At 38.3% G+C, this 22,831-nt stretch overlaps 1 protein-coding gene, 1 long non-coding RNA gene and 1 pseudogene across 5 annotated transcripts; all 3 read left to right on the forward strand.

The window, feature by feature from the left end:
- The first annotated feature begins 107 nt into the window (after nt 1-107).
- On the forward strand, nt 108-1,660 carry LOC121467479. 2 transcript variants are annotated; one of them, XR_005977540.1, is made up of 3 exons: nt 108-636; nt 701-1,023; nt 1,099-1,660. It is a non-coding gene; the product is annotated as an uncharacterized LOC121467479 (long non-coding RNA). The 2 variants fall into 2 exon arrangements; XR_005977539.1 differs by having other exon boundaries at nt 701-1,660.
- A 12,317-nt stretch (nt 1,661-13,977) lies between these two features.
- LOC108142157 (presequence protease, mitochondrial) lies at nt 13,978-17,676 on the forward strand. Of its 3 annotated transcripts, none has more exons than XM_041708880.1 (3): nt 13,978-14,300; nt 14,359-15,031; nt 15,086-17,676. In XM_041708880.1, exons 2-3 carry the CDS (start codon nt 14,457-14,459, stop codon nt 17,610-17,612), a joined length of 3,102 nt encoding a protein of 1,033 aa, XP_041564814.1. In that variant the 5' UTR covers nt 13,978-14,300; nt 14,359-14,456; the 3' UTR covers nt 17,613-17,676. The 3 variants fall into 3 exon arrangements, with proteins under 3 accessions (XP_041564814.1, XP_041564813.1, XP_041564815.1); XM_041708879.1 differs by having other exon boundaries at nt 14,362-15,031; XM_041708881.1 differs by having other exon boundaries at nt 14,452-15,031.
- Nucleotides 17,677-18,974: 1,298 nt separating this feature from the next.
- Nucleotides 18,975-22,585, forward strand: LOC121467485 (annotated as a pseudogene).
- Nucleotides 22,586-22,831: the final 246 nt, after the last annotated feature.

Genomic DNA, 22,831 nt, shown 5'->3' on the forward strand with positions numbered 1-22,831 from the left:
TATACATTTTCCGGACCACAATCTATAAAATTTTTTGGGAACTCGTGGTGGCCTGACCCCTTTCAGCCCTATATATACCCTCTGCCCAGCACCAGCATCACCCGATTTTTTTTTTTTTTTTTTTTTAACACTTTCTCGGTTTTTCTCCAACGGCAGAAACCTCTTTCATTTGCATCGCGTAGTCGCTCGGCTCTCATTCAGCTATCGGTGTGGGTGCAGTTCCTCATGGTTTGATGTGGGTGGAGATACTTCTGGGCCAGGGGAGGTGGTGGAATCTAAGAGCGGATTAAGGTTCTCTTTCCTGATCGTCCACCAGAGCGCCTCTTACTTTCCATACTTCCCCTCCCTTTCTTGGCCCTGCCAACCTTTGAAAAACTGGTCACACTGCCATCTCCTAGGGCGATATTTCCCTATCGATAGCTTTCAATTGCAACACCACACAAAAATTCGCGAGAATGCCGGCCGAAGCGAAGTATTTGTAAACATAGAAAGATTGGCTTGCCGTGAAATTGTTCCTATATTGTTTTTAATAATCAAAACAACAACTTTGTTATCCTGCCTTGCCCCCAATTGCCCCATTGGCCTTTTGTGCCCAACGTAGGCCTAAACCCACTAGACTTTTGTTTTGCTACCCAGGTATGTATGTAAGTATGCGTGGTACGTGTACAACTACATCCACTATTTATATTTACATTTTTAGGTCTTTTGCGTGAAAAATCCCAACAGGCTTCCCCGCAGATCCTCCAATTTGTAGGAATTGTTCCCTATAGGGCGTACGACTCGGCATTTCACATATTTTCGAGCAAACTTGGCATTGTACATCTTTCCAAAATTGCTCTGAGTGAAATTGCGTCTGTAGATTTCTTGGCCAGGCTTAGCATGGAAAACTCGAGCCCGTTTGTTATAGCGCTGGCTGCTGCGTTCATATGCTTGATGAAGATTTTTCCGGATGTGATCGCGGATAAGTTATGGCAGTTAAGTGACCACGTGCACGTGTGAAACTACATTTCATTGTGACATTTTGTAAGTGTAATATACCAATCCTTTTTACCCTCTCCTCGCCACATTCTCTAGATCTAATTTACAATGACTTTTCAGTTGTGTGACCACGTATGCTTGTGAAGCCAATAATGCTAATTAAGTGATCACGTCCACCTGTGAAACAACCCTTGATCCACTCCTCCATTTAATTCATTTAAATTTCTTTTTGACCCACGAACCTTACCGTCAACTACTTATCTAAGATCCATCGCTTCATCCCTCTGCTCACCCCGTTTAATAATTCAGACGCATACAGCTTTGATGACACTTTTATAACTACTACTACTCAAATTTCTGATAATGGTTTAGGTTTTCCAACACCTAGTGTCTTGAGCTCTCTGTTTCTTATTTAAATATTAAAATTTAAATTAGTGAATTAGATCCATAACTATTTTCCGTAATGATTTAAATCCTTCAATTTTCATTTCATCCATAAAGGTTTTCCAAAAACACATTCAGATCAATTTCACGGAATGGCCTACATTTGCTCTTGTAAAATAACGTATGGGGTCGCATTTCCAATATGTTAGTATAGCAGTGAATCCGGTTAATTGGAAATGGTTTTTGTCCAATTATGAATAAGTGGTTGACTTATAAATACATATTGTAAAATGGTAAAGTATATAGTTTGAAATCAATTGCTGGTCACTTGAGTGATTGGGTGGTTCAGATATCGTTAACTGAACGTTAGGGTGGACTTTATATCTGTCTCTCTCTATCTCTAAGCTTGCTGACCGAGGCTGCTTATGTATTTTCCTCAACTCTACACTGACTTCGTTGAATGAGTGCGTAAGTTTTTTTTAACTGTGTTTGTAAAAGCACTCCCTTAATGTTGCTTTGAGCTCCCGGGATTTATGAGTTCTTCTTGACTCAAAATTTCATTTCGACAGGTGGGTTAAGCGACAAGGGTTTGATAATCTTTATACAACTAAATCAGTGGTCGGCACGTCTTCTTTACTGTGAGCATAGTCGAAGGTCCTGCCGGCAGAGCAGCAGCAGCGCAGCGGCAGAGGCCGACACGAACAGTAAAAAACCGCACACACACTGAAAGACTGGCGGTGCAAATTATAGTTACAGTTACAGTTATAGTAAGTATGCCGACCACTGAACTAAATGGTTTTTCATTTGGGATATTGCTTTCCTAGACCTTATTGTGGGGGTTCAAAAATGTTTTCTTGTCCTAAGTGATTTGAAATGTATATAATAGACTTCTATTGCTCAATTTACCTACTCTTATAACGTAACTAACATCTATTCTATATACAACCCGCTGCCTTGGCAAGCGTTAACCTCCCAAACCCAACTTTGGTTTTTAATTTTAATGGCCGACAAAACAGTCGTCAACAGATAGAGGGCCGTAAGCCGCTATAATATAGTATTACCTTCCTTTATTTTGTTCAAATTGTATAAAATTATGATTGAAAGCTCACCTAATTTTTCAATAACGACTTACATCTGTTTTGAACCACCACATCCCTTACGGCTACCCCTCTAGTTCACAGAAATTGAGATGGCCGGCAGGCATTTGATTTTTTTCGCGGTAATGGCCTAGTCCCACAGAGGTCCATCCACCATATTTTTCAATGATGTTCCGTAAGGTTTTGCCGTGTCAAAAATTTCCCGGTTATGAAGGTGGACTTACGTTTCGCATCCGTTCAACGGATGGTGGAAGAATCTCGGTGGGAAGGGGCTAGAACTGGCAAATTTTTGGTCCTTGACGGACTTTGAGCAGAGGTTTTTCAGCCTAACCTTCTTTTCACGCAGCCCCTCCCTGAAAAACCGTTGGGATTTCTTAAAAGTGTGATCTCCGATTTCCACATTTAAACAGCTTTGGCTCAACAAAACATAAACAAAGATGGTTAACCTAGTTTATATATTGACGAGATCGAACATTTAAACAACCTCATTGTGTTTGCTATTACCTGTGCACCGCGATTTAATATTAATAAACTATATCAATATAGGAGGCATTGTTAGGTGTGGGAAAATATAAATTAAAAAAAAAAATAAATAAATATATTTAAAGCATTTTTGAATCTCAAGTCGACTAACTTCATTGAAGACTCTATCGGAATTCCAATGGCCTCCACATGGTGTTTCCATTTAAATACATATGTTAATTACGTACACTTGTGTTTACAATAATATCTTACCAATAGACAACATTGGATAAATTGTTTTAGTTTTCGAATAAAATTTAAATATATTATATATTATTAAAAGTTTACCCTTTGACTTAAAATAGTAATTTAAATTTAAGAAATACCTTGGATTGATATTGTATGCACTTCGTAATGGTGAAACAATTTGTGATTATCTAAGATTTTGGTACAATAAAAATTATTTAATCATTTTCATTAAAATATTATTTAAATAAAAAATTAAGTCTAGTTAGTTTTGGCGACCTTTCCAAAGAATATTAATTGTTATCCGGCTCGAGATCAGGATGTTGAAAAAAATAACCCCATTTTTGTAACTAAGTCTTGTCTTGTTAACAACTCCACGTCACCGGATGCAGACGTGTAAATCAAATTTTTACTGAAGACGGTTGCCGAAGAGCATCCGAAATATATTGACAAATAACCAAAATTAAAAAAATTGTGTTATTTTTTCAACGTCCTAACCTCGAGCCGGCTAACAATTAAAAAATTAAGATTTGTTTATTTGTTCCACCTACCCTTACAAAAATATATAAAGTATTTTATAAGTTTAATCTAAATTAATTTACTTTAATTTTGAAAAAAACTTTAAAAACTACTATTAGCACAGGTGTACATATGTGTATGTATATTTATCGATAACTAATTCCAGCTGCGGCCTTTAAATAAAGAAAATTAAACAAGAACTAACATACATAAAATTATATTTATATAAATATATATATATATACATATATATATATATATATATATATATATATATATATATATATATATATATATATATATATATATATTATTTTTAATTATTAAACACCAATATTAAAAAATGTTAATTAATCAAGAAAGGAAGCAAACTTCGGCAAGCTAAAGTTTATAGAACCTTGCAGCTTTTGCAAAAAGTAAATATTCTTGAAAACATTAAAATTGCGTATACGTTTAAAAACATTGAAGCTATGATGATTTGCAGCTCAATTAATTGATAGTTCCTGGCAGCTATATGATATCATTTTTCGATTTTAATAAAATTAAATGAGTATTTTAAACTGTCAAATTATTAATTAATCAGTAATCATCTAAAATATTTAACCATTACTAAATGTCAAAGAACTAAAAAAAATTTAAAAACAGCAGAGTTATAATTTTTGCATTTATTTTTCCGATTGTTCTATCGGAGCTATATGCTATAGTCGTCCGATCCGACTCGTTTGTTACGGACCTGTTATTTTGATGGGGCAAGGCCGGCTAGCTAGTCCGTCTTATGGTGGGATTCTTCCCAGTCCTCAGTCCGCACAATAGCCCAGCTGATCGGCCATGTCAGTCCGACGACATCATAGCAAGATCAAATGTAAACAAAAATAAAATGCAAACAAAAATATAATAAATAATGATACACATTGGACGTTACTGGAGACTTTACTTGCGCTGGATAAATTGGAGTTTAGGTGATGTACTCCGACACCCCCACCCTACCTGAGATCCGGCATGCATCCTTCGCCAAATCTCCCTTTCGCCGGCTACGTCAGCCTACTTCCAGGGTCAGACTCATTTCCCTCTCCCCATAGACGAACACTTAACACATTATCCTCACGTTACAATTTTATTATTACTTATAAACATTCATCTTCATTTCTTGCATTATATATCTTCAGTTAATTTATTAGCATTTGTTTGCTTCCCCTAGCTACAGTTGCGATGCCAAATTCATTCGAAAACACTTCCCTTGAAATTGATTTAAATCTTCATTACACCATTGTTGACCCATATACGAACATAAAAATATAGATTTATTCATAATTATACAATTAAATTCCCTACCTATTTGGAGCTCCAACCAGGGGTAATACTGAGATCTTTTTATCTCGGGGAGTTTCTAAACTTATTTACATGAGACTTTTCTTTCTCGCCTTTTTTTATTTTTTTTTTACATTCGCATATAGTTGTGTAGGTTATTTACTTTATTCGTTATTTTACATCCCAACTGTTGCGAGACCTCCGCAAAATTTACATATGTAATTTAATGTTAATGTATATTATTTTCTTTGTTTCCCTAAATTTTGATTATATCAAATTTTCTCTCTTACTTACAAGTACTACTTATAATATTTAGAAATGTTATATTTAGAAATATGTTAATAAACAATATATGATATATGCATATGGGATATATTAGTTTAGTGGTGCATAAATCTTTCAATAAATTAACATATAAATTTAGACTAAGGTGGACGAACGAATTTTATTTAAATTATTCGGGACGAAATTTTAAATAATATTAAGAGGGAATATTTTTAATTTGATTTACTTAAAAACTATTTTGAGTCTTTCATTAATTCTGTGTTCATAAATTAATATAGGTTAATCTACATTTTGTAGAGCAATGATGTTTTTATATTCGACAAAAAAAAATTCAACAAAAAAAAATCCCGTGCCAGTGTGGTGCGGTGAATTCAACGGGTTTAAGGTATATGATTAAAGAAATAATTCTTCCTGCCGTGGTCCAGCCTGGAGTCGGTGGCACGTGGTCCAGATATCGTATAATTTATCTTTATTTATTGATGATAAAACAAAGGTATTTTAAATATTTGAAACAAAATGTAGACTTCTTTAACCCTATCGTCAAATTTGGACGTTTCAGGCATTCTGCTACCAAACGGAGATATCGCAGATGCGTCTGGAAGTCAGGAGCTAACAACAGAAGATCGTCCAGATAGACAAATACGTTTGATCGTAGTTGTGTCGGAATGACTTGGTCCATCAGTCGGAATAATCTTTGGGCAGCATTGCAGAGACCGAAGGGCATCATCACGAATTAGTAAAGTGGACGTCCGGCTACTGTGAAAGCGGTATACTTCCGGCTTTCCGGTTCCAATTTTATTTGCCAGAATGCAAATTTAAGATCGACGCTAGATATTTAATATGTCTGATCGATCGTAGATAATATGCCTTCGATACTCCGGAGAGGGTAGGCGTCCTTTACGGTGAGTTGGTTAAGTTTCCGCGCGTCCAAGCAGAATCTGTTTCTATTGTTCCACGGACTGTCATTAACCTTTATAGCCCCTAGCTCTAGCATTTTGTCTACTTCTTTCCAGACCACTTCCTGCATCGCTGGTGATAGGCGATAACAACGATCCTTAAACGGTACTGCGCCTTCCACCAACTGGATATGGTGCTGTTCTGCTGCAGTCGTTCCTAGCCCGGCTTCTTCGTAAGTCAAAAATTCATTCTTCACGTTTTCCAACTTCTCAGTTTATTCTTTTTCAGGTCCCATGCTTCTACCTCCGTTTATTGTCTTCTATCTTCTGCATAGTGGCTGATCTGGGACATCTTGACTTCAGCTACTTGGGCGTGACTGGATTCGCTGTTTTCGTCGCCTAGAACTACTGGAGCCAACTCAAAAGATCTCCAGAAATCGATCCCCAAGTACATCGATTGTTCCAGGTACGGGCATATGAAGAAGAGAATGTCTTTTACAATTCCCTTATATCCAACAGGAAGCCTTAATTTTTCAATTATGGATCTGTCTTCGCCGGCAGCTGTTTTAACGACGGACACATATCTGTCCATCGCTACCCCGAGTTTGGCCATCAGCTCCCTCTTGTCTTTGCCCAGTAGACTTACGGAGGCTCCTGTATCCAGCAGTCCCGCAATCTTCCGGCCGTGTATGGTCACCTCAGCGAAATCCCTTGGATTCGTTCACGTTCCACGTTGGATTGCTTCAGCCACCTCCTTGCGCGTTTGTCGCCTCTTCTTAAAGCGGGAACGGGTCTTTAGAAGCCTGCGGCTGACTCCCCGCATACCTTCAAGCTGTCTGGCGTCGAAAATCCTGTTTCGTACTTCAATATATCTTTTCATTCTTTCCTCGGCTTGTAGAAATCTTAATTTATTTATCCCAAATCTATTTTGCTTATTAATAGTATGTTGATATTTTTCTTCCCCCTTATCATCTACTTCCACGCAGGTTTCTGGCCCAAGCGTTGCTCGGCTGCTTTCGTCACGCTTGGTCGGCCGTTTCCCGAACAATTCGGGCATGTCGGAGTAAAGTGTTCCAGTTTTCCACAGCGGTAGCAAAAGATTCTGCGCTCCTTGGCCACAAAATCGCGGAATCCGTGATCGAACTGGCCGCAGTTCCAACAACACATCCTCGGCTTGGTCAACAGGTGAGCCTCCTCTATAATCACCGCTTCTTCCTTGTCCTGCGATTCCGGTTCCGGTATTATTTCTTCGACTCTCTTTCCAGAGGACGAAAACTTCTGCGACGAGCGGTATGCTGGCCTGGGCTCTCGTCTGACAAAAGTGTCTTCCACCTCCAAGCATTCCTCGCGAAGCTGCTCCACGCTTCGTACCCTAACTGCGTAAACATACCGAGCGATGTCCTCAGCGAATCCTTTCTTAATCACCCGCATCATTTCGGACCTGACATGGGTTGGGTAAGTCTGGTAGATAATCGCCGCATGGCTCCGAAATAATCCTCGACTGATTCCCCAGGTCTTTGTCGCCGTTCATGGAGAGCGCGTAGCCGTTCACCACCGAAGCCTCGAAATCTGACCACAATTTCGTCCTTCAGATCTTCCCAGACCTCGGGCGGTCGCTCACGGAAAAATTGACAATACCACTCCGCCGCTTTTCCCCTGACCAGGTGATGAAAACTGTCGAGGACCTCATCCCAGAAACACCAACTTTGCCTTCGTAGAAACCATCATTTTGTTTGGGTCTCCATCGAAGTATATCTCCCACTTTTCAACTCGTCCCCACCTCGTAAATCTACCCTCGGACTCCCTTTCCGCTTGCTGACGCAAGGCTCGACCATCGTCGAATCTAGGAGATCTCTGGATGGGTTCGTTCTGCGCGGAATACTGTTTTCCATTTAGAGATTGCGGACGTTGTGCATGCCGCGAAGCTAGAGGTACGCCTGTGGAATATTTTGGCTTAGTTCCAGGGCTCCTCCTGTCCTTCTCCTCGTCCTGCCGGCTGCTATGCTTGCTATCACTTCCGTCCTTCGCTACCTCCTGCATCTGTAGCAACTCTACTTGCTGCTTCAATGGTCCCATTGCCTCGGTAACGGCAATCATCATTTCCATAAACCCGCGCCGGATCTCCTCTTGCAAAGATCGGCTTATGGACTCCATCATTCCTCCTCGTTGCGTCTCCTGAGCCTGGGCTAAGGCCACATTGACAGCCGATGTGATTTCTGATGGCAGGACCTTCGATGCTACTGGCAAATTCCAGCTGTCATCGTCTCTTTCTTGTTACTCCTTCCGAGGATTCCATGGCGGAAGAGTCCTGCCTACCATTTTCCCCTTTGACCTTAAAAAATACTTGCTCATAAACTTTTTCTAATCTATCTCTACTTAGATGTTTTACTAATATTTATCTTTTATTTTTTTTATAGTTTTGAACTGGCTGCGCATCCACAACACACAATGACACATCGAACAAAAATAACCACAACTACAACAGGGAGGGAAATACACAACACACACCGGAGCTAACTTCACCCCCGGATTTCAGTGTCTTCAATTTCCAGCACAAGTTTCTCGGTGAGCGCTGTTGACCATCCCATCTTCCACAGAAGGGCGCTCGCCACTCTATTATCTGTACTTCCCACTAACTTACATCACTAAATGATTGTTTTAGGAGTGACGAACCACCATAAGTGCAACGCGTGGCCGACTTCTCTGGTCCCCACGGGCCACTCACAGTCGAATCTTTACATCCTGACCTCATCACGGGCAAGTAAGGGAAGTTTTCTCTATTTGGACTATATCTGACTCCGGCTATTACTCTGCTCTATTTTCCAGGCGCTCGACTAGCACACCAGGCATAGGGAAAATCGCTAACTAGCCGAAGAAATATTTCCTGCTAGTGCCGAACCACCCTTACCGAGCACCCTCTTCCGTTCGTCAGATAAGTACCAATCTCTTTTAACAAAAAAAATTTTATATTTACTTTGGGGTATCTTTGCTTCCAGATCCCCCCGGCACCGCGCTACTATGAGCCAACCATCAGGTCCTTCATAGGCCATCAGTCACCGATGTACCCGAATCGCAAAGTCCCGTCCGAGATCCTACCTCTCGGCTGGTTATTTATAATTCCCACCGGCGTGCAATTCGCATCCTTTTCGACCCTTACGGATGATAGGATCAGCGTATCCACTCCTGCCTTTAATTTGGGCGCCATCTATTTTTAGGGACCTGTTATTTTGATGGGGCAAGGCCGGCTAGATAGTCCGTCTCATGGTGGGGTTCTTCCCAGCCCTCAGTCCGCACAATAGCCCAGCTGATCGGCCATCTCAGTCCGACGACATCATAGCAAGATCAAATGTAAACAAAAATAAAATGCAAACAAAAATAAAATGCAAACAAAAATATAATAAATAATGATACACATTGGACGTTACTGGAGACTTTACTTGCGCTGGATAAATTGGAGTTTAGGTGATGTACTCCGACACCCCCACCCTACCTGAGATCCGGCATGCATCCTTCGCCAAATCTCCCTTCCGCCGGCTACCGTCAGCCTACTCCACGGTCAGACTAATTTCCCCCTCCCCATAGACGAACAATTTGCACATTATCCTCACGTTACAATTTTATTATTACTTATAAACATTCATCTTCATTTCTTGCATTATATATCTTCAGTTAATTTATTAGCATTTGTTTGCTTCCCCTAGCTACAGTTGCGATGCCAAATTCATTCGAAAACACTTCCCTTGAAATTGATTTAAATCTTCATTACACCATTGTTGACCCATATACGAACATAAAAATATAGATTTATTCATAATTATACAATTAAATTCCCTACCTATTTGGAGCTCCAACCAGGGGTTTTACTGAGATATTTTTATCTCGGGGGGTTTCTAGGCTTATTTACATGAGACTTTTCTTTTTTCGCCTTTTTCTTTTTTTTTTTTTTTTTTTACATTCGCATATAGTTGTGTAGGTTATTTACTTTATTCGTTATTTTACATCCCAACTGTTGCGAGACCTCCGCAAAATTTACAATTTAATGTAAATGTATATTATTTTCTTTGTTTCCCTAAATTTTGATTATATAAAATTTTTTTTTACTTACAAGTACTACTTATAATATTTAGAAATGTTATATTTAGAAATATGTTAATAAACAATATATGATATATGCATATGGGATATATAAGTTTAGTGGTGCATAAATCTTTCAATAAATTAACATATAAATTTAGACTAAGGTGGACGAACGAATTTTATTTAAATTATTCGGTGCGAAATTTTAAATAATATTAAGAGGGAATAATTTTAATTTGATTTACTTAAAAACTATTTTAAGTCTTTCATTAATTCTGTGTTCATAAATTAATATAGGTTAATCTACTTTTTGTAGAGCAATGATGTTTTTATATTCGACAAGAAAAAAATTCAACAAAAAACAAATCCCGTGCCAGTGTGGTGCGGTGAATTCAACGGGTTTTAGGTATATGATTAAAGAAATAATTCTTCCTGCCGTGGTCCAGCCTGGAGCCGGAGGCACGTAGTCCAGATATCGTATAATTTATCTTTATTTATTTTATGTGTTTATTTATTTCGCCAACGGTGACCCTAACCGGAAAATTTTCGATTTATTTTCCCTTATTTTTTATAGTAATTTTTCTCTTTGGAACGGACTTACTTTTTCGTTGACGGTGCCTTCTATTTGCGGTCCCGGCTGCCGATTTCCCGCTTACGTCGTCCAAACTCGTCCCGTCTTCCCTTCCTGAAGATGTATATTGTTTTATCCTTGATACTACACTTTAGACTGATGGCCACTACCCCATCATCTAACTCACTCTTAATTTTATATTTTATTTTTTTTCACTAAACATTTTCCGGACCACAATCTGTAAAATTTTTTGGGAACTCGTGGTGGCCTGACCCCTTTCAACCCTATATATACCCTCTGCCCAGCACCAGCATCACCCGATTTTTTTTTTTTTTTTTTTTTGAACACTTTCTCGGTTTTTCGCCAACGGCAGAAACCTCTTTCATTTGCATCGCGTAGTCGCTCGGCTCTCATTCAGCTATCGGTGTGGGTGCAGTTCCTCATGGTTTGATGTGGGTGGAGATACTTCTGGGCCGGATTAAGGTTCTCTTTCCTGATCGTCCACCAGAGCGCCTCTTACTTTCCATACTTCCCCTCCCTTTCTTGGCCCTGCCAACCTTTGAAAAACTGGTCACACTGCCATCTCCTAGGGCGATATTCCCCTATCGATAGCTTTCAATTGCAACACGTTCCGATTTATATACTACATGCAATAGGAAGATAACTTTTGGGAAAGTTTCATGCAGATAGCTTTAAAACTGAGAGACTAGTTTGCGTAGAAACGGGCGGACAGATGGACATGGCTCTCCTAGTGATGCTGATCTAGAATATATATACTTTGTAGAGTCGGAAACTTCTGACTGATATTATAATACCCTCTGCAAGGGTATAAAATTGTAAGCTTTGCTTCTGCCCGTTTTCTTAAAAAAACAATCGCCGGTAGCATGGTGAAACTATACAAGGTGATCTCATAAGCTCTGCCTGGGACGATAAATTTTTCGGTGACAAGCGCTAAAAAGAGATAGCAATCTTTTTATTTTCGCACGTTTGACAAACATAAATAAAATCAGCAGAAGAGATCAGCTAGTGCGTTGAGACCACTTTGAATAGTTGCACCATGGTCGGTAGTACAAGAACAACAAAAACAGCTGATTGGGTTTGAAGTTTTCCCAGCCACTTAAGAGCATTCGGTGTCATCGACTGCACTATCCCGTTTCAATTTCAGTAGATTGATTTCTTTTCATTCGAATACATGCAACTTCATATGTTATTCCCAGGCGTATTCAGATTTTTTATGATATAGTTTTCTTTTAATATATTTAAATTTAACATTTGTTTATTTAAGGGCACATTTGATTTGGTATTTGCTTGTAACGTACTTAAAACTATTTAAACTTAAACAAAAAAGGATCATTTTTCGTGAAACAAAAGTCTCGGCACACTTCACCAAAAATCGTTTTTTTTCCCCCGTTTTACATAAAAATAAAATATTAATTTTGCTACTCTTTTTTGCTGTATAACAAGACGCCTAGGCATGGAATGAAACAACTTTTTTGTGGTCTTATCTGATAGTCTCATCGCCAAGAAGGCCTTCTTTATCCTTCTTTCTCATCCGCCGATCCAGTTTATCCCAAAGGTGCTCGATCGGATTCAGGTCAGGTGACTGTGGGGGATGTGGCAACAAATATGCGGCGTTGTAAGCGAGCCACATACGCATTTGTTTCTATTTTTGTTGTATGAAATGAGTAGTCCATCCCTAACAAACCGTTGGGATTTTTTAAAAAGTGAAACTCCGGTTTCTACAGTGCACATTAACCTTTCATAAACAAAACATAAACAAAGATGGTTGACCTGTTGACATTGTTCACGTTTTGACGAGCCACAGCTGCTCAGATCAGCTGAAATAAGAAGCTGGAAGGTTGATGTGCTCTGTAAGGTCGGAGTTTCACATTTGTTGAAAATTCCAACCGTTTTCAACGGATGGTCTGTGTGGAAAGAGGGCATATCAGGACTGGTTCGGTTTTCACTTGGAAGAGTATTTGAGAACATTTTCGGATTTCGAATAGTTGAATAATATGTACATTTTAAACCTGTATCTTCACAAAGTTAAAAAATGAGTTGCCGAGTTCGATGAAAAAGGTCCCAACTCAACTCGATTCGCCCAATTAGTAAACTAGAACAGTGGCGGCCGAGTTGCTAAAATGCCGAAGTGAAAACTGGAACAGGTCTGGGAAATTCGTATCCATGTGTATCTTTCGGAAGTGAAATCAAACAAACAAGGCTGTATATGTTATTTGTTTAGTGATAGAACCCTGTGATTCTTTTTCTGGTATGAGCGCCTTCTCTTTGAATTTTCTCAATAACAATCTCTTTTATTTTTAGGAGATTTACACGAATCGTTTTCTAGATAATCCACAATCCGTCTATGCATTGTGCATATAGGCACAATCTCTACAAGAGGAGCTCTTTCGTTTAATTTCATTTTGGTCCTCCTTTTGGAGGGGCTATTTCACTCTGTTCACTCGTTTAACCGGCCAAAAATTTCTCGGTTATTCCTTGACGGTGGAATTAACGTTTCAAACCGCACATTTCTCGCCGATATTTAGACGATGTTTTTTCGGTGCAACTCTTAGGTCTTGGCGCGAACGGATTTGAATTGACATGCCGGCCATCTTTGTTTCTGTGAACCACAGGGGTAGTCGAAAGAGAAGGTGGTGGAATTACCGTTCCTAACCGCACGTTTCTAGCCAATATTTAGCCGATGTTTTTTCGGTGAAACTCTAAAGTCTTGGGGCGAACGAGTTTGAATTGACATATCGGCCATCTTTGTTTCCGTGAACCAAAGGCTAAGTCGAAAGAGAACGGGTGCATGGGAGGTAACGCTCCTCCAGGCAGGAATTTTGAACAAAGAGTAGATTTAAGCCATTATTTAAAAGTTCAGATAACCATTTAACCACTAGTCTTCTTAAATTATTTGTATGTATAGATTTCCCGCAGCAGTTGCATAAGCCAAGTTTTTTTCCAACAATTTTTTTTTAAGTGGTCCTATTTAATTAAAACATCTCGTTCCCTTTTTGGTCCCGGCTCACCAAATTTTAGCCTGAATTTCATCTTCGTAGAAACAAAATGTACGCAATTGCATGCAAGTCAAGCATAACCAAATACATACAGCTTAAATCAATATAACTTACTTATCACAAATTTATCCAAGTTCTCCACGACATTAGCCACCGCCACCAACAGAACACTACATTTTATCATTTCATAAAATTTATATTCAATATATGAAAAATATTTGTATGTCTCCACCTTTTATACAAACAATCCCAAAATGGTGCTCTTTGGGAATAGGCTTTTATTGAAAAATTTCCTCCAGTTATACCGTTCCACTTGCATTGCTGAGCGACTATCTTGACGTTGGCCGAAATATAAAGAACTAGAAGTCGCACTAAAAGTTTTTGAAATAGTTTTTGTATATTTCAAAATTTTAAATTTTGTCGATAAACACAAACTGTTTATTCGAAAATCTTGTCAAAGGTAAGCATAGATTGTTATGCATTTAAATAAACTTATGTCTATAATCTCAAAAATTAAGCAGCCTGATGTAACTCCGTTGAAGACGATTCTTGACGATAACGACAGTAACTGTTTATTGCAACTTAGAGTCTTCTGTGTTTATTATTTGTAGACACAATGCTATCCCGGTCGAAGTTGCTGAGGTCTGCACATCTGAAGATTTTACGGGTTCAGCTGATAACGTCATGTTTTAAGTCAGTTTCAACATTTATGGAGATACCTGGAGACGAAGCAATGAAAACCAAACTATCCTCCCATAAACAGTTAGACATGCCAAGTGTGATACATCAACGTGAATACAAGTATGCAGAAGGAAAAGTATATCATGGCTTTCGTTGCGAACGCGTGGAGCACATATCAGATTTTGAACTTACGTCTTATACACTGCGCCATGAGGGCACTGGAACGGAATTATGGCACATCGACCGAAATGATGCTAACAAAGTATTTTCCATCAGTTTTCGAACTACACCTTTTGATTCTACTGGCCTTCCACATATTTTGGAGCACTTAGTTTTATGCGGTTCAAAAAAATATCCTGTCCGGGATCCTTTTTTTAAAATGCTTAACCGCTCGGTAGCGACGTTTATGAATGCAATGACTGGTCCAGATTATACAATATATCCCTTCTCGACCATGAACGAAATGGATTATAGAAACTTGCAGCATATTTACTTGGATGCTGTATTTAGGTAAGACCAAAGTAAATGACTTAATTTGGTAAATTGAAATTCTTGCTTATTTAGGCCAAATCTTACATACCTGGATTTTCTTCAAGAGGGCTGGCGGCTTGAGAACGAAGACATCCATGATCAAAGTACACCAATTGTGATTAAAGGAGTAGTTTATAATGAAATGAAGGGCGCATTTTCAGAAAATGCACAGGTTTTTGGACAAAATCTTCTCAATAACATTCTTCCCGACCACACGTATGGACATGTGTCTGGAGGAAATCCATTGGAAATACCCAATCTTACACACATTGAATTAGTTGACTTTCACAGAAAATATTATCATCCAAGTAACTCTCGTATATACTCCTACGGACTATTAGATTTATCTAAGACTCTTGCTATTCTTGACAATGAGTATTTATCGGAGCAAAGTTGTATCGACAACTCATTTAGTCTGACGCCTCAGCAAGAACGATGGGTACAGCCCCGTAACGTTCACATATTCAGCAGACTAGATAATATGGGTGCGACAATTGATCGACAGAACCAAATTGCTATCGCACTGCTAATGTGTGATGCGACCAACATACAGGAAAATTTTGAGTTACAAGTTCTGTCCGAGATATTAATACGTGGACCCAACTCTGTGTTTTACAAGAATATAATAGAACCAAACTTTTCAGGTGGTTACAACCAAAGCACGGGATATTTATCAGACACTAGGGACACAGCTTTCGTCGTGGGACTACAAGACATTTGTGTTGAAAACTTTACAAAATTCATCGAACTTTTTGACAAAACAATTTCTAAAGCTATGAATGATGGGTTTGAGTCGCAGCATGTTGAAAGCGTTTTGCACAATCTCGAGTTGTCTCTTAAACACCAGAGTCCAAATTTTGGAAATACTTTGTTGTTTAATTCTACCGCCTTGTGGAATCATGAAGGCGACAAAGTAAGCAACCTTCGCGTTTCAGAAATGATATCAAGGCTGCGGGCAAGGTTAAGTCAGAAAAAAACATATTTTCAAGACAAAATTAAACAATATTTGGTCAATAACAATCATAGACTTACTCTTACAATGTCGCCTGATGAGTTGTATGAGAAAAATTTCAAACAGGCTGAACTAGAGCAGTTAAATCAAAAAGTAAAAGCACTTAATACGGAAATGTTAGAAAAAATGTATGAGAATGCTTTGATATTGGATGCATTTCAAAAGGCTAAGCCTAATTCTGATGAACTACCGTGTCTGACAATTAATGACGTAATCGACCCTCCAAAGCGTCCAAAAATATTCATTCAAAGTATTCAAAATGTGCAAACCCAGATTTGCAAAGTTTCGACAAACGATATTACATATTTTAAGTGCTTATTTAATATAACAGGTCTAAGTCAAGAAGAAACACTGCTTCTGCCATTGTTTTGCAATGTTATCAGTGTAATGGGGACCAGCAAATATAATTATCGGGAACTTGATAAGCTCATTCTTTCAAAAACCGGTGGTATCGATTTTAAGTTTAATTTAATTGAAGACGTAAAAGATGCAAAGAGTTACTGGCTCAGCGTTATGATGACAACGCATGCTCTTGATAAAAATATTCCGGACATGTTTGGCTTGTGTCAAGAGTTGATTCACAATTTTAAGTTTGACGATTTGGATCGTCTTAAAATGCTTATACAAAATTATATATCTAATATGTCTGTAGGAGTGGCGAGTTCTGGTCACTTATATGCTATGTTGGGTGCCACTGCATTAGTTAGTAATGCTGGTAAACTTAAATCCCTATTATCAGGCGTAGATCATATAGAAATCATGAAAAATTTCGTTCAAGACACTAACATGGTGGAAATAGGTGATAAGTTGAGATTAATAGGAACGAAGATATTTAACAAAAGCAAAATGCGTGGTGCCATTAACTGCACAGAATCTTACTATCCATTGGCTGTGAGTCATTACAGAAATTTCTTGGGGGCATTGCCATTGATTGAAAAAAAAAAAAAAAATAGCAAGATACATTTTTATGACCCTAGCTGTCAGCATTACGTGATGAATATACCAGTAAATTACTGCGCTAAAGCCTTTTTCGCCGCCCCATATATGCACCAAGACCATCCAACACTACGAGTTTTAGCAAAATTATTATCGGCCAAATATCTTCTGCCCGTGGTTCGCGAGCAGAATGGGGCTTATGGAGCCGGTGCAAAAATAAGTTCTGACGGAATTTTTAGTTTTTATAGTTATCGGGACCCACATTCATCCAAAACGCTTGACGTGTTTGAGAAAACCTTTGATTGGCTACGCTCGGAAAGACAGATGGTTGATGAACAATCTATATTTGAGGCAAAACTTGGGGTGCTGTCGCAATTAGACTCTCCAATAGCACCTGGAAATATTGGCGTTGACTACTTCCTATATGAAGAATCGCCAGAGTATTTTGAGAAATATCGCTCTCGAATGCTGTCGGTAACCATGGAGGACTTGCAAGATACTATTGAAAAATACTTTAGACAACCGCCAAGTCATTATGGAAAGTGCATTCTAGGTCCAGAGAATAAGCATTTGGACTTGGAAACGAGTCAAAAATGGAAAATAATAGTCTAAATTAACGTATTTTATTTTTTAATGTTCTTAAATTGGCTTAAAGTTTTTTTTAAATAAAATAAATAAATAAATAACAAACACATTCGTATAACATATGGTTTACAGATACTTGTTTGTTCACGGGTGCAACCAATTATCATGGAAAAATATAATTTCATATCGTGAACATTTTATTAATCTCGGTTTTGTGTTGTTGCCTTATGGTTCCAGATACTCCAAAAACTCATTCGAATTGTAACTTGTAGTAATAAATTTGAAATCATTTTTTTTAGAAGTCTATTGGCTTCAAACGAATAAATAAGCACATTAATTCTTATTTTGAAATAGTGAATACCTCTGAGGTAGTTTATGATACAAATCGTTATGAAGACGACCACTTTAATAATTTTTTCCTTCAGGCAAAAAAGGCATTCGTTTCTAGGAGACCTTCGCGCCAAACCCTTTCAAAGGCCTGTCGAACATCAAGAAAGACAGCTGAGCTTTTTTTTGCGATCTTCCAAACCCATCTACTGGTGACATGATTTACTACTCTGTGCACTTGCTCAACAGCACAATGGCGACTTCGAAAGCCAAACTGGTGGTCTGGAAGGGCTTTCCTGGAGAAAATGCTCAATCTCCAGAGATTTGCCAACTAAGCCGTTGGCATTCCAAATTTCAATATCTAGCCCGTAATTAGTCATCGCAATGCGTCGAACCCCCATTGCGCTCTGTAGCATTTGCAACGTCGTCGTCATTATCGACATCATTGGCTCAAAGCGTACCGACAGTTTGTCAATTGCAGCTGCTTGAGCCATCGCAGCATTCTCTTGCTGCTTCCTTATCAATAAATTCCAGAAGCCTGTCCTGGGCAGGTTATTATGTAGTTTCAGTGTTTGGCTGGCTTAGCGGGGGCAATACATTTTGGCGCGAATCACGCACTAGCAAGGTCGGACTTGAGGATACAGAAGGTCGCTTGGTAAACCAAGCATTATGAGCCGGGGGCAAAGCAGGTTTAAGGACAAGCTTTTGAATCGGGCTGCGATCAACAGGCCTACGTTTCTCAATAGCCTCTATATAGGCAGGACATCGGCGGGAGCACTATGATTAGAGCCACAGTTAACGCATTTAACCTGCTCTTCTTTCGTGGCCAGACAGTTATCCTTGTCCTTCGTCTAAAGCTCACCAGCACATCGAGCACACTTTGGCAAAAGTGAGCAAAAATTTTTGGAATGCCCAAATTCTTGACATCGGAAACACCTTAAAGGTCCTTTTCTCTTTCACCACCTGATAATCAACTTTGCTTATATCACACACTTCTTTGTTATTTCTCGCTGGTTCCAATTCAACAAAGAATATATCCCGGTTCGCCTTGCCATTCTCACCATGGGGGTTGTATACACTACGAGGATTGTGCCCCAAGGCTTTAAGCCTCGCAGTAATTTCAGCTATCTCAGTAGCCGCATGGAGACCCTTGATGAGACTCTTAAATTGAAAGGTGCTGACAGGGATGCCATTATCCTTAAACAGCTTCTAGCCCACACGGTATATACTTCCGTCATCCACAGTAGAATTACAGAAGATTCCACCAGTCACCATTCTGTCCGAAAAGCTGTAGTCAAAGAGATGAGTTTTCGAAAAACGCATAAAAAGCATAACGGAAGGGCGCTTTTTAGTTTTAGCATGTGTAATATAGAACCACATATCGTATGTTTAGTTGCACTACCTAGCGGGCGGTATAGGCTGTAAATGGCAACCTTAAGAGTGGAAGATTAATCGTCAATAGGCAGGACTGCATTAGCGTTAACGTTTTTAGCGAAAATCCAGCTCTAATCCCGGTTGTAACCCATCTTGTAATACCCGCCATCGAAAACCTCATGATTTGTTCTTAATCTGAGTCTCGACCTGAGCGGTTGTATAGCTGGCATAAGAACAGCGATAATACAACTAAAAGTAAAGAGGTTGTGGCCGATCAAGACTTTCGCAGCTCACCACTGCACAAATTTTTGCACGGCATAAGGTGCTACAGTGGCAGTGAACCAATTCTTGGCCAGATTCTGGCCAAAACGGATAATTACCACACCCTCACGGGTAAGTTATAACCTATAACCGGTGCTAGTGAATATGCCCTCATTCAGGCGTTTTATCATCAGTCATTTCTACTCCAAAAAGGCAGTTCAGTTCGTCAACGACTTCAACTAAACCCCGGTGCAACGAGGATAAGGAAACCCCATCAGGAGCTCAACATAACCAGCGCCAGCAGCATGCCGCAATAGTGAACAGTGCATTTTTTTTTGGTATCATACGTCTGTCGAAGTAATTAAAATGCATACCAAGAACAGCTATGGCCTACAGTAGTAATTCCCATAGTGAAGTGTCTAAAACTAGGTCAGAATAGTGCCCAAAAGTAGTAGTAAAGTAAACGGGTAAAAGTGAGCGCAATGCTGAATGCATGTAATGTTAACACACAAGTAAAAGCAATCCCAGTTGTTTACGCAAATAAAATGTAGTATATTTGAAATCGGCAAGTAAACACGTAAAACCGAATGAAGACAAAAAATCGTATAAGATAATGCTAAGTTCTACTAATTAAAATCAATAAAAATATTAATAAGTTAAAATGTTAAGTGAAATGTGAATATAAAAATAAGAATTAGTTGTACATAAGGAGAGAACAAGAAGTTCGAAAGTTTTTATCGTTAGTTATAAATAGAGTAAAAAGATGTGAGTATAGGCAAAGAGTAGGGACATGTAAAATTCAAGAGATGTGTACGCAAATTTCGGTCACGTTTAAGATGTGCAGACGTATGAGCCGATAAAATTAATTTAAAGGTCTTGAGAGTTATCCGAAATTTTATTACGCAATTAAGTGATCGAGTGTAAATTAATACTAAATAAAATGTAAAGTAAATAAATACTAAATAAAATGTCTGAATGCTAACGATAATATTTCTTATGAAACAAACAGTGAAAACTCTGTGTTTTACAAGAATATAATAGAACCAAACTTTTCAGGTGGTTACAACCAAAGCACGGGATATTTATCAGACACTAGGGACACAGCTTTCGTCGTGGGACTACAAGACATTTGTGTTGAAAACTTTACAAAATTCATCGAACTTTTTGACAAAACAATTTCTAAAGCTATGAATGATGGTTTGAGTCGCAGCATGTTGAAAGCGTTTTGCACAATCTCGAGTTGTCTCTTAAACACCAGAGTCCAAATTTTGGAAATACTTTGTAGTTTAATTCTACCGCCTTGTGGAATCATGAAGGCGACAAAGTAAGCAACCTTCGCGTTTCAGAAATGATATCAAGGCTGCGGGCAAGGTTAAGTCAGAAAAAAACATATTTTCAAGACAAAATGAAACAATATTTGGTCAATAACAATCATAGACTTACTCTTACAATGTCGCCTGATGAGTTGTATGAGAAAAATTTCAAACAGGCTGAACTAGAGCAGTTAAATCAAAAAGTAAAAGCACTTAATACGGAAATGTTAGAAAAAATGTATGAGAATGCTTTGATATTGGATGCATTTCAAAAGGCTAAGCCTAATTCTGATGAACTACCGTGTCTGACAATTAATGACGTAATCGACCCTCCAAAGCGTACAAAAATATTCATTCAAAGTATTCAAAATGTGCAAACCCAGATTTGCAAAGTTTCGACAAACGATATTACATATTTTAAGTGCTTATTTAATATAACAGGTCTAAGTCAAGAAGAAACACTGCTTCTGCCATTGTTTTGCAATGTTATCAGTGTAATGGGGACCAGCAAATATAATTATCGGGAACTTGATAAGCTCATTCTTTCAAAAACCGGTGGTATCGATTTTAAGTTTAATTTAATTGAAGACGTAAAAGATGCAAAGAGTTACTGGCTCAGCGTTAAGATGACAACGCATGCTCTTGATAAAAATATTCCGGACATGATTCGCTTGTGTCAAGAGTTGATTCACAATTTTAAGTTTGACGATTTGGATCGCCTTAAAATGCTTATACAAAATTATATATCTAATATGTCTGTAGGAGTGGCGAGTTCTGGTCATTTATATGCTATGTTGGGTGCCACTGCATTAGTTAGTAATGCTGGTAAACTTAAATCCCTATTATCAGGCGTAGATCATATAGAAATCATGAAAAATTTCGTTCAAGACACTAACATGGTGGAAATAGGTGATAAGTTGAGATTAATAGGAACGAAGATATTTAACAAAAGCAAAATGCGTGGTGCCATTAACTGCACAGAATCTTACTATCCATTGGCTGTGAGTCATTACAGAAATTTCTTGGGGGCATTGCCATTGATTGAAAAAAATAAAAAAAATAGCAAGATACATTTTTATGACCCTAGCTGTCAGCATTACGTGATGAATATACCAGTAAATTACTGCGCTAAAGCCTTTTTCGCCGCCCCATATATGCACCAAGACCATCCAACACTACGAGTTTTAGCAAAATTATTATCGGCCAAATATCTTCTGCCCGTGGTTCGCGAGCAGAATGGGGCTTATGGAGCCGGTGCAAAAATAAGTTCTGACGGAATTTTTAGTTTTTATAGTTATCGGGACCCACATTCATCCAAAACGCTTGACGTGTTTGAGAAAACCTTTGATTGGCTACGTTCGGAAAGACAGATGGTTGATGAACAATCTATATTTGAGGCAAAACTTGGGGTGCTGTCGCAATTAGACTCTCCAATAGCACCTGGAAATATTGGCGTTGACTACTTCCTATATGAAGAATCGCCAGAGTATTTTGAGAAATATCGCTCTCGAATGCTGTCGGTAACCATGGAGGACTTGCAAGATACTATTGAAAAATACTTTAGACAACCGCCAAGTCATTATGGAAAGTGCATTCTAGGTCCAGAGAATAAGCATTTGGACTTGGAAACGAGTCAAAAATGGAAAATAATAGTCTAAATTAACGTATTTTATTTTTTAATGTTCTTAAATTGGCTTAAAGTTTTTTTTAAATAAAATAAACATACACAAACACATTCGTATAACATATGGTTTACAGATACTTGTTTGTTCACGGGTGCAACCAATTATCATGGAAAAATATAATTTCATATCGTGAACATTTTATTAATCTCGGTTTTGTGTTGTTGCCTTATGGTTCCAGATACTCCAAAAACTCATTCGAATTGTAACTTGTAGTAATAAATTTGAAATCATTTTTTTTAGAAGTCTATTGGCTTCAAACGAATAAATAAGCACATTAATTCTTATT

This window comes from Drosophila elegans, unplaced genomic scaffold (genome assembly GCF_018152505.1).
Source record: "Drosophila elegans isolate 14027-0461.03 unplaced genomic scaffold, ASM1815250v1 contig_409, whole genome shotgun sequence".
NCBI lineage: Eukaryota > Metazoa > Arthropoda > Insecta > Diptera > Drosophilidae > Drosophila > Drosophila elegans.